At 46.5% G+C, this 12952-nt stretch overlaps 1 protein-coding gene across 2 annotated transcripts in view; it reads right to left on the bottom strand.

The window, feature by feature from the left end:
- Positions 1-12952, bottom strand: part of SORL1 (sortilin related receptor 1) — a 154232-nt gene that overhangs the window by 37536 nt on the left and 103744 nt on the right. For both annotated transcript variants that reach the window (XM_035009158.1, XM_035009159.1), the window contains exons 26-29: positions 6823-6948; positions 3116-3223; positions 1494-1625; positions 440-571 (exon numbers count right to left, since the gene is read on the bottom strand). In XM_035009158.1, the coding sequence (XP_034865049.1) occupies positions 440-571; positions 1494-1625; positions 3116-3223; positions 6823-6948 (498 nt within the window). The remainder of the gene's footprint in view (positions 1-439; positions 572-1493; positions 1626-3115; positions 3224-6822; positions 6949-12952) is intronic.

Genomic DNA, 12952 nt, shown 5'->3' with positions numbered 1-12952 from the left:
AGCCACGCTTCTGGATCTTACAAATAATAGCCAAATTTTCATTTTGATGCTTTACCAAAGGAATGATATAATTACTGACTCTGACCCAACAGTGACAACGACTCTATAAAGTTGTGGAATCTGTAACCTTTAGGAGAGGAGAGGGAAGCACTCTCCAAAAGATTTACTGTAAATCCTCTACTGTATTTCTTAGACATCACGCGAACTTCCCGACTGGGGAAAGAAAAGGAACCAGAACAAACATTCCCCAACACCGACTGGGGGCAGGCTGCCACTTCAAGACTCGATTCCTTACAGAGATTCGAGAGCTGGCAGGAACCAGTGCTGAGGAAGGAGAAGGCAGAGCCTGCATGGGAATGGGCTGAGAACGGCCTCCTTAACCACAGGCGGCACTGTGACCGGAGGTTAGGGACGAGAGGCTGAAGGTCCAAGCTCTTACCGCAGTTGGCTTCATCCGAGTAGTCACCGCAGTCATCCATGCCGTCGCATTTCCAGATCAAGCTGACGCACACTCCATTCTGGCACTGGAAACTGAACTCATCACAAACCTTGTGGAACTCGGGGTCTTGGGCTAGATAAGGAACAAGCATCCATAAATTCCAGGTTACTGCCATACTGAAGAGCTCAAAGTGGGACACTGCTTGGAAATGAGAAGAAAGAGCAAACAGTCCTCCACCAAGAGATAGGCCGGCTACCGGGCTCCTTGATGGCAAAAGCCAATTGAAGGCCTAACCCCCAGTAGCTCAGAAGGTGACTATATTTGGAAACAGGGTCTTTAAAGAGGTGATTAAGTGACAATGAGGTCATTAGGGTGGACCCTCATCTAACAGGACTGGAAAAAAAAGGAAAGCAAGACACAGACAGGCACAGAGGGGACACTGAGGGAGAAAGAAGGCAACCATCAGCAAGTCAAGGACGGGGACTGCAGAAGAACCAACTCGACCCGAGATCTTGACCTCAAGCTTGTGGTCTCCAGAACTGGAAGAAAATGCATTTTGCTGTTTTAGCCACCCAGGCTGTGGTCTCTAGTAATGGCGGCCAAGCAGACCAGCACGAGTCGCTACCACAGGCAGGGCCCAGTTTTAGGAGCGGGGCTAGGGCAGTGCACGAGACAAAGGCCCTGCTCTCATGAAGCCCACACTCCAGGTAGCGGAGACAGGCAGTCCAATAAATGCATCGCATGCAAAGCGGTGACTCGTGCTGGGAAGACCCCTGGCACCAGGCAAGGGCTACAGAGGGACGGGTGTGCGGGAAAGGCCGGTCGGAGAAGGGGCTCTCTGGGTCAAGACCCCGGTCCTCCCACACCTTCCGCTGATACGGACACCAACCACCAAAGAGCAGTACTTCTGAAGCAACAAAGGTCCGTCTTTCTCAGAAAGGGCCAGACTGGACCCTCAAGCAAGACCCGTGAACCAGAGAGGCCCAGCCCTTTGCAGTGTCTCCAGGGACTCGCCCCTGCAGCCCCGCACCCCCCCACACACACACACACTCACAGCATCCTGCGAACTCCGCGTCCTCATCAGAACCGTCACGGCACTGGATGATTCCGTCGCACACCATGGAGTGGAACAGGCACTGTTGACGGTTCTTGCACACGAAGTCCATGAAGCGTGTGCACAGGGGCTCTGAAAGGGGTCCGGGGTGGGGAGAAGGCCATGAGCGCCCAGGACTGGGGGGGGGGGGGGCGGGTACAGATGTGCCCTCAGGAGACAGCAGGAAGACCCACTTATTGGGCACTTGCTGTGTGCCGAGCCCTGAGCTGGAGCAACTGACCCTCGAGACAAGGTTATGAGAGATTTTACTGCCTCGTTGTCACAGGAGAACAGAAGGGATGGCAGCATTGAGTATTTTGCCCAGAGTACCCAGCGAATGAAGGGGGAGCCAGCCAAAACTGACATCTAGACTTGGGTGTCTGCTGTCCAAGCTCACGATCTTAATCACTAGGCACAGAATCCTGGCTCTCTACTACTTTTTCTATAAAGGACCAGAGTTACGGACTGAATCGTATCCCTAAAAATTCATATGTTAAGGCCCTAACCCCCAGGGTAACTGTATTTGGAGACAGGGCCTTTAAAGAGGTAATGAAAGTTAAATGAGGTCATCCGGGGGAGGGGGTCCCTGATCCGACAGGGGCAGGGTCCTTCGAAGAGGAGACACCGGGGATGCGGGCACAGACAAACGGCCACCCAGGACACAGCCAGAAGATGATGGCCTTCGGACTCGAACTGCGACATCAGCCTGCCACCTGGGTCTCCAGCCTGCCGGCCTACCCTGCAGATTTGGACTTGCCAGCCCTCATCACCGCATGAACGGATTTCTGAAAATGAATCTCTCCCCAGAGATACACACAGCCTATGGGTTCTGCTTCTCTAGAGAATGGTAGCTGACGCAACCAGAGAGCGAATTCTCCAGGGTGTGCGAGTCCTACAGTCTCTATCACGACTACTCCACGCTGCCACTCTTGTGTGGAAGCGGCCCCAGACAACACATAAACAGGTCATGACCGTGTTTAAAGAAAACTTCATTCCCCAGAACGGCTTACGTCTGGGCTGGCTTTCCCCCACAGTCCATCCTGCTAACCCCTGCATCGCGACATTGGTTCTCAAGCTGGGCTGCCCATCACAATCACCTGCAGCACTTTTTTTTTTAAAATCCCAATGCCCAGGCCATGCTCCAGACGAATTACATCAGAATCGGGGAGGGCGGGGAACCCAAGCACAGTATACTCACAGATGAGCACCACTGACCCAAGACAACCTCTGTGAGTCTAAAGGAAACTGGGATAAAAGAGTCACCTGGCCGAAAATGTTACCCAAGCAACACTAATAAAACCAATAAAGTAGGATAAGTAAGTGTTCAATTCAAAACAGTGGGTTGACTCCTGGAATATACTGCAACCAAACAACAGTGTTCACCGAGCTACGACCCATTCCGCCGTCACCCTGCTGCCAACCCCCTCCCTGCTCCTCTTCACCCAAACCACGGTGCCCTGCCACCATCAGCCTCTCAGAGTCCTGCACCAACTCGGGTTAAAAGCTAACCACCAGCACGTACTGAGGAAATGCAACAATTCAGTCCACTATATGCGCTTCCCCAGGGCAGGGAGAGGACTCACCACAGTGCTGTTCGTCCGCGCCATCCGAGCAATCCCGCAGACCGTCACAGTGCTTGCTGGATGGGATGCACGTGCCATTCGGGCAGCGGAATCCGTTGCACTTCTTCTCTGAAATGCAATGCGACAACGGAAGGAAATGACGGAGAGGAAACAGGCAGGCACTCACATGCGTCGTTGTGCGGGTAGAAAGCTGCACCACCCCCAAGGAAGGTGGGTGACTGGTAACTGCGGCCACAGTTACCGATGCGGCACATTGTGCCCAGCAATGCCATCGTAAAAATGTAACCTACCCACCCAGGTGTAAAATAGTGTAAGTACGAGGTTATTCATTGCAAGGCTCTTTGTAACGCACAGAAAACCGTCCACGTGTCCATTAATAGGGGACTCTGCGGTGCCTTATTGAACACAGGAACACGAGACTGTCATAAAGGCACTGAGGAAGCACTCTGTAAAAATGTATCGTGGATACACAGTTGTACGAAAAAAACAAGTTACAAAACAACATGCATAGCACACTACTTGTATAAAAGAGAACAAGAATACACAGTACATTTAAATTTGCACGTATGCACAAAAATATCCCAAAAGGGTATACAACTATAATTTCCTACGTGGACAGGGTCGGAATTTGGCAGCTGGGGAGAAAAATGTTTACTGAACACCTCCTGATACTTTTTTTTTCCATTTTCATCCATGAAGAAATGGAACCATGTTACCTCCTCATGAGTACATATTTTCAGGCAAAGCTTCAGTGAATAAAAAAAAGGGGGACATGAATTCTGATTATAAATCCTGGTCTTTGAAAGCTCTCATACATCACCATCTTAATTCTTCAGGAATTCTAAACCAAAGCCCTTTTGGAGAAAGTCCATCCTAGAAATGTTAAGAATCTTAGGTTTCGCACTTAGTAGAGAATTCTTAGCATGAGATAACCCTTTCTCCTGAACGCAGAGCTACTGCCCAATGTTAGGCTTAAAAGTAAATTCTAGCAGGTCAGTCATGGCCACTGCAAACCCAACTCTTAGGAGAACGGTTCTAGGAGGGTCAGGTGCAAGGCAAGAAAATGTGTTTTAATCCCATAAAAGGTCATCATGGAATAGGAAATTATTCAAAGGACATCAAACAGAAATAGGAAGTGAGTACCATGAGTCGGGGAAATAATGTCGTTAAGTATAAAAGCTCTTTTTAAAAAAGTATAAAATTAAAATTACACGAGACAAACTCCCATTCATTAAATCAGTGAAAGCAGCTAAAATGTAAGTTCAAGGAGACTCAGGGAAACAGACACTACGCTACTGACAGATGCTTCAGGTATCATTGCTTGGAAACTCAATATGGAGACACTTAATGAGAATCACTGAAGTCCATCAGAACCTCTGACCCAGCAATGCCATACTGAGGAACATATCCTAGGAAGTATCTTCAAGAAAAAATAAGGCTTCATTTCCAAAGACATGGATAATTTTACTACGCATAATAGTGTAAAACTAAAAACACTCAAATGCCTGACCAGGAAGCAGCTAAGTAAGTCAGAGAAACACAAAGTGAATGTGCATCTGCCATGAAAATGCTGACTATAGAAAAATACAGACATAGGCAAACATCTTCAATACTTGGACATGAGAGCAATAGGGCATACAACATGCAGACAATGACTACAATCCCATGAAGATCTGGACGTATGGTGTCAAGTAACAGGAAATATATATATATACTGGTCTCTGCCCCTGGTTCCTGGCACAGAGCTCTTGAAACCCTTGTAATTCCCTACAGAATAGAAGTGTCTCGTGTTCTAATGGGGCTACTCTGGGTGGGCTCCTGCATAGCTTTTGGATGGGGGCTGGTCACCAGAAAAACCGTGCCATGATTAGAGGCTTGGAACTTTGAACCCCACCCCTGATCTTCTAGGAAGGGGCGAGGGATGGAGACTGAGGTAATGATCGGTCATACCTACGTGATAAAGCCACTATAAAAATCCCAAAAGTAGGGCGCCTGGGTGGCTCAGTTGGTTAAGTGACTGCCTTCGGCTCAGGTCATGATCCTGGAGTCCCAGGATCGAGTCCCACATCGGACTCCCTGCTCAGCAGGGGGATCTGCTTCTCCCTCTGACCCTCCTCCCTCTCATGCTCTCTGTCTCTCATTCTGTCTCAAATAAATAAATAAAATCTTAAAAAAAAAAAAAATCCCAAAAGTATGGGGCTCAGAGAGCCATCCAGGTTGCTGAACACAGAGATGCTGGGAGAGCGGCAGGTCTGGACAGGGCACGGAAGCCCCACAACCCTTCCCCATACTTTGCCCTATGCATCTCTTCCATCCGGATGTTCATTCTATCCTTTATCACGTCCTTTTCTAACAAACTAGGAGACGTGTTTCCCTGCGTTCTGTGAGACATTCCAGTAAATCACTGGCCCCAAGGAGGGGGACCCGGATATATAGGTGGTCAGTGCGAAGTATGGGTGACAACTCGGAGGCTGGTGACTGGCATGGGAGGTGGGGGCAGTGCTGGGGACCGCACCCCTCACCCATGAGACCTGACACCATTCCAAGGAAGACAGAGTAAGGAATAAGTTAACTGGAGGACACCCCCCCAGCTGGTGCTGAAGAGTTACTTGATGTGGAAAACACACGTGTGGTGGCCAAGAAGTATTGGAAGTACTGTGTGAGCAGGATACTGAGAGCAAAGGAGAAACACGGGGATTTTTTTCCTATTGACATTAGAAAAAAAGGATAATGACAGAGAACCTTAAAGTTATTTGGCATTGGGGCACCTGGGTGGCTCAGTCATTAAGCGTCTGCCTTCGGCTCAGGTCATGATCCCAGGGCCCCGGGATCGAGCCCTGTGTCGGGCTCTCTGCTCAGCGGGGAGACTGCTTCTCCCTCTCCCACTCCCCCTGCTTGTGTTCCCTCTCTCACTGTGTCTCTCTCTGTCAAATAAATAAAATCTTTAAAAAAAAAAAAAAAAGAAGTGTGTGGGGGGATGGCGCCTGGGTGGCTCAGTCGTTAAGCGTCTGCCTTCAGCTCAGGTCCTGATCCCAGGGTCCTGGGATCGAGCCCCGCATTAGGCTCCCTGCTCAGCGGGAAGCCTGCTTCTCCCTCTCCCACTCCCCCTGCTTGTGTTCCCTCTCTCGCTGTATCTCTCTCTGTCAAATAAATAAATAAAATCTTTTATAAAAAAAAGATACTTGGCATAAAACAGAATTTCATATATTTGCGTTTGTGTGGCGGCTATTTTGTGAAGGTAAGTGACTACCTCAGAGTTCTTTGTGAAATCAGTTATGCTGAAAAAGTCCTACCTTTGGGGTGGTGAGCCATTTTCCTACAGGATGGTAACACAGTACTCTTAGCCACAAAGCATGCGATTTATACAGAAACTGCTGGCTAATTTCTGGCGGAACACGCGTCATTTCTGTATGTGGTGACCGTATTTAGCACTCTGGGTGGGTGAACTGGCTTCCATTTCTTCTCTTCGAAGCCGTTATGGAAAAGCAGTGAGGCAAAACAGCTTGCCTGCCAACGAGGACAACACAACAGGCCCCTCGACATCCTACGGCAGTGCCACATAGAAGCTGGGGGGGCGTGTTCAGTTGTCCGCGTGGGCATCTGGGCACAGCAGAACAATACTCCAATCCCTGGCCCACTGTTGCCTCTGTTCCTGAACGGCAGACACTAGGGACGCTCCAGGTGGAGGCCAAAGCATGGGCATTTACCGCAGTTCACTGGGTCCTCGTCAGAACCGTCTTGGCAGTCCATGTCACCATCGCACGCCCACCGCTGGGGGATACAGTGTCCGTTGAGGCACTGGAAGTTGGAGGCCTCGCAGGTGTGATAGATGGCTGTCAGCAAGAGAGAAGAGAGAAAGTGTCAACGCCACCCTCACCTCTGCTCCCCCACCAACCGCCAAGATGCTGACCGAGGAGAGACTGTGCTGGGTAATAAGGTATGGACCAGAGTGCCGGAGTTCCTCCCTGGCCAGGAGCGAGGCACCTGGGGTTGCCCTGAAGGTGGGGTGCAGCCTCCTGATCAAGCAAATCACTTGACTCTGTGAGTCTGTGAAGTTACAGAAGCACAGATGTACAGGTTTAAAAAAAAAATCATTCACTTTCTGCAACCGCCTATGACGTGAGGGTTATTCCCCATTCACAGATAAGAAGCAGCCTTAGAGGGGCGCCTGGGTGGCTCAGTCGGTTAAGAGTCTGCCTTGGGCTCAGGTCATGATCTCAGGGTCCTGGGATCCAGCCCCAAGTGGGGCTCTCTGCTCGGAGGGGAGTCTGCTTCTCCCTCTGCCCCTCACCCTGCTCTTGTGCTCTCTCTCACTCTCTCAAATTAATAAAATCTTTAAAAAAAATTAATAAAAAGAATTAAAAAAAAAAAAACCAGACTTAGAGCGATTAAGAAACTCGCCCACGTTCACAAAGAGAAGTAAGCGCCCCAGCGCTCTCCAAGTCCAAAGCCTGGGCAGTTTCTGCTCTGTCTTGCTACTTTATCTTCTCACATGAACCCACTCACTCATCCAGATTCTGTGGGACAAGGAGAGGTGGTATGTGCTCCAGGGACCGCCTCTAGACCTGGTCCAGACCTGGGGGTGTCAATCTCATCTACATTGACATACAAGGACCCCTGTAAGCTCTGAAAAGCTGTGATTTCATAATTCTCAATAAACAACCCAATTTCAAATGTGGAAAACCTCAGATCCAGAGAGCACGGAAGATTTATCCAAACTCACACAGAAAGGTCCCAGAACCTCCTGAACTTGTCTAACTCTCCCGACTGACATCTACCAGCCCACAACACATGGTGGCCGCTATAATCATTAAAAGAAAAAGACACAAGTGAAACAGTGCTGATGTTATAAACCAACAGCCTTGTTTGCATACATGGGCTGAGGCCACCTGGAAGTCCTTTAGAAACATCTCAAAAAGACTAGTTCGAACGCAGAGTAACTGCCTCAAACCCAACTGGCACTAGTAACCGCCTCTCCACTAGTTTCCCCTTCCTCTGCTAAAAGAGAAAGCTGTTTGTGTCTCTTCATTGCTGAATGAAAGCCAGGGCTGGCCTTGTTTACCTCTGATATAAAATAAGACAATCGAGATGCATGGGCTCTCTGTTAGCTTAACCGTGTGAACAGGGTGTCTTTGCAACAGATGAGGCAGAACAAACAAAAGTGGGTTATTGAGTGCATACTATAGTTATTTATTCAATCAAGATGGTTGGCAACTGCTACTCAAGGACTGGAAAAATGGGCTTCCAATGCCCTCTAGAATTTCTACTGAATTTTAGGCTATTTTGTGCAGCAGTCTGAAATACAAAGAACCTGATTTTTCAAACCACTTTAAAACAAGTGGTGGTCCAAAGATGTCCATCGACAGATGAATGGATACAGAAGATGTGGTATATATATACCATGGAATATTATGCAGCCATCAAAAGGAATGAGATCTTGCCATTTGCAACGACGTGGATGGAACTGGAGGGTGTTATGCTGAGTGAAATAAGTCAAACAGAGAAAGACATGTATCATATGATCTCACTGATATGAGGAATTCTTAATCGCAGGAAACAAACTGAGGGTTGCTGGAGTGGGGGGTGGGGTGGGAGGGATGGGGTGACTGGGTGATAGACACTGGGGAGGGTATGTGCTCTGGTAAGCGCTGTGAATTGTGCAAGACTGTTGAATCTCAGATCTGTACCTCTGAAACAAATAATGCAACATATGTTAAGAAAAAAAAAAAGAAGAAGAAGAAGGTAGAGGGAGGGGAAGAATGAAGCGGGGGAAATCGGAGGGGTGGATGAACCATGAGAGACGATGGACTCTGAAAAACAAACTGAGGGTTCTAGAGGGGAGGGGGGTGGGAGGATGGGTTAGCCTGGTGGTGGGTATTGAGGAGGGCACATTCTGCATGGAGCACTGGGTGTTGTGCACAAACAATGAATCATGGAACACTTCATCTAGAACTAATGATGTAATGTATGGGGATTGACATAAGAATAAAATAAATAAATAAATAAATAAATAAATAAATAAATAAATAAATAAATAAATAAAAACAAGCGGTGGTCCATTACCTGTTGTCTTCTTATCTCTCTAAAGATCAAGGCTATATGTGTAGTATGCAAATGGGTCTATAGGAAGTTTTAATATTTTACAACCTTTGGCACTCAGAATCCAGTAAACATCTTTTAAAGATATACTTATATCTCTGATAAGAGGAGTACGTATATGTTGCATGTTACGTGAGCTTTTGCCCAAGTAAGCCATTGCCTGGAAGACTTTTGATCTGGTGGTTTTACAAGTCTGACAGCCCTTGAAAATATTCCTCAGCAAAGCCTTGCTCATTTTCATAAAATATACTGCTGCCTAAGCTCACTGCCATACTGATCTACTTGTTATTATTCAGCTTATGCATCTCATTTTTAATTGAAAACAATTTCGGAGTGCTAATGGAGTTTCCAAATGACCATTCTGGGAGGCATGCCTGAGATCTCCAAAATCTATCACAGAAGCTGAGCTCAGAAAGACTAATCAGTTTGTATAATTTCATTTAAGTGGCCAGGTATGAATGGAATTCTTAACACATTCTCTTTTTCTGAATTTTCCCATCTTCTGAGTAACTTACTAGGTCTCTGACATGGAGTGTCTGGTAATTAATACATGTTTAATTATTACCTTTTTCTTTTAATTATAAGGATGGAACAGACTGACTTTAATACAGACTAAAGAATGGGGGGAGAAAAATAAGAATCCTTTGCACGGCAGGAATCATTGTAACTGTGAGAAAGGATGGGCTAATGGGGTACATGACCATGAAATTAGAGGATCAGGATTTTTAATAGAGGCCATCACCCTACACCTTACTCTCGGACTTGGACAGATCTTCCTTGACTTCCTTCCCCTCTGGAACACTTGATCAGAAGCATTAACCAAATACAGGAGGGGCAGAAGAGATGGATGAATTTATATGGTAAGAAAGCACTTCCAGATTCATTACCAAGCGCTGGACTATGAGGGGGTGAATGAGGGGAGAAAAAATGTGACTATCAATTCAACTTGTATGATGAATGACACAGAAATAATAACATAAAGCATAAAGAAAGGACCCTGAAAAATAAGAGGCAAGCTTTGAAAAAGAATCAGATAGAAATTCTAGATATAAAAAATATAGTCGTGGAAATAAACATAGCTCAGGGGATGTGTGAAACAGCCAGTCAGATTCAGCTGAAAAGAGAATTATTGAACTGGAAGAGAAGACTGAGGAAGTAACTCAGTTTCTAGCACAGAGTCAGAAGGAGACCGCAAATACAAAAACAGGAAGCATGAACAACAGAAGGACACAGCCTGACAGATGGCTGAAAGTAACTGCTAAAGACGAGACCAGAGAAAGTAGCAAACAGAGTTGAGAAGATCACAGCTGTAATTCCCCAGAATTGGTGAAAAATAAATCTTCAGCCGCTAGAAGGAAAACAAGACTCAGGAGCAGGATGAATAAAAATAATTTCACTTAAGGAGGTGAAACCACATAACAAGAACAAACAAACAAACAAAAAGCTACAGATACCTGGAGAGAAAAGAACGTCTGATTGTTGCTTGAACAGATCACCTGCCAGGAGAATTTAAATCAACACAGAAGAGGCCAGAAGGAAATAGAATAATCCCATCAAAACACTTAACGGAAAATTACTACCAACCGAGAAACCCAGATCCATCTGAATTCAGGATTGAGAGTGAAATAAAGATACGTTTATAGAAATCTTGAAAGAGCTTACTATTCGCAGACTCCTGTTGCAAGAAACAGAGAAAGAGGTACACGGGGAAAGGAGACATCAGGTACAAGAAGCAAAGGTAAATGGTTACTAAAATATAATAACAATGATGAATATTAGGATTCTTAAAATGTACAACTAAAATACTAAATATTTACGGAGTCTGTTTGGAAGTCCCTGCAGGTCTCGGAGAGGGGAAAGTTACTACATGAAGACCATTAACCGCTGAAAGAACAGAAATTAGATGTTTAAGCTCAAAATCAATGCAGGGAGGTGGGGAGAGGGAATAAAGAAAACTCAGTCCCATGGAAAACAAAAAGCAGGGAGGACGAGAGCAAAGACCATGCACGCGAGCTGAGGCCAACAGGAAATCCGTGGACCCCGACCGATTTGCTCTAGCTTTGCGGATGATTTAGTTTATTACGTCAGGAAATGAAGGGACACGACACACATTCTAATGAGCTCGCAGCTGACCGCCAACTATTTTGAGATACCAGGGAAGGGGAATCATCTTTAATAGGTTTGGAAGAATAGTCACTGGAACAAGGGAGCAGGTGAGGTGCAAGCACTTTACATTTTCCCCAGACAGCCCTTCCAAAAAAAAATCTGAGAAAATCAGGAGTCTCGGACGAACCCACCCATAGAAATGAGCTGTTAATTCATCCCGGAGGAGCGGCACATGCTGCTGAAACACAAAACTGACTAATGTGGTTGTGCTGATGTGGATGTTCAATCATTTTGCAATTTACAAACTGAGATGCCCAAGTGTACTCCTCTAATTTCTTAACCAATTATCCACCCGAGCCCACCGCTTCCAAACAGCACTCCGTGTGGTTCCTGGGCTGACGGCAGGACAGCAGTCCCTTCATGGACCCTGGCTTTTCCTCCTTCTGCAGGCCTTGCTTGTATTTGGACAGAAGCCTTTTCCCGCAGTCCTTCCAGAAGCAGAGGTGCAGACATGGAGATTGCACCAGAAAGGACAAGGAGCAAGTTTAGGGTAAGTTCATAAAGGGACAGAATTTGGTAACATCACAGATCATCCTGTGTGTGGATACTGCATTTGAGGAGATCCATTTACTCCTGAAGGCTATAGAAGGTCATCTCCAAATGAAAATGAATGCAGAGAAGCGCTTATGTAAATTGCCCAATGGGCAGAGGTTCTTGCCCGGTGCTGGGCACTGGGAGAATGCAAAGGAGTCAAAGGTCATTCCTGCCCTTCAGGAACCAGATCTAAACTATAGCATAACAACAGCCGTCTTTTTGTTTGCTTTTGCAAATTAGTAGGCATGCTTTGAGCTCCCGGGTGCTGGGCAGTGTAGGAACTGGTGGGGTCTGCGGGGGCGAGGGAGATTAAGACAGGGGACTTGGGAGGTCTACCACAAGAGTAATGATCCACGCCACGTGAATGAGAAGTTAATGCAGTTAACAGTGAATGGGAAAACAAAGCCTAGAAGCAGATCTGCCCTCACCACACAATGGTTACATGAAATAACCTTAGCCCCACCACTGGAGGGATTTAAGAGAGAACTGAGTGATCATTTCTAGAGGTTGCAGAGAAAATGTACTCATCAGGTACTGGGATCGGATTTTACTCCTCCATGGTTTCCCCAATTCCTTGCTCTCCCTATTCCACCATACTGTAAAATGGGTCTCATTCACTCATTCATTTATTCATTCATAAAAAGTAGTGTAAAGAACACGCATGAGAATAATTAGAACATGACCTCCACCTCACACCACCTAGCCTTCCTCTCATATTATTATGCTGTTCCCAACTTTATTTTTCATGAAATCTTACCCAAAACGGGTGCAAGCAGAGTTTAGGTTTGCGATGTTTGGGGAACTCTCGGATGCTCCGTTCAAAATCATAAGCTAGCTCAGTGCCGCTCAACGTGTGGTCCCCAGACCGGGGGCCAGTCTATAAACTGTGTATTACTGGATCCTGAAGAAATAGGCTCAAGCCAGAATGTGACTCGACCATATCACTCGGGGACACTTGTTTAGTTCAGTTAATGCTTTTTTCACAGCAAGACCTTCTCAGCGAAGAAAGCAGGATGTCGGTTTACCTTTCAGCACAAG

This window comes from Mirounga leonina, unplaced genomic scaffold (assembly GCF_011800145.1).
Source record: "Mirounga leonina isolate KUSES-001 unplaced genomic scaffold, KU_Mleo_1.0 Mir_153, whole genome shotgun sequence".
Classification (NCBI taxonomy): Eukaryota; Metazoa; Chordata; class Mammalia; order Carnivora; family Phocidae; genus Mirounga; species Mirounga leonina.
The sequence above is the reverse complement of the archived record's forward strand: the minus strand, read 5'-3'. Positions and strand labels throughout refer to the sequence as shown.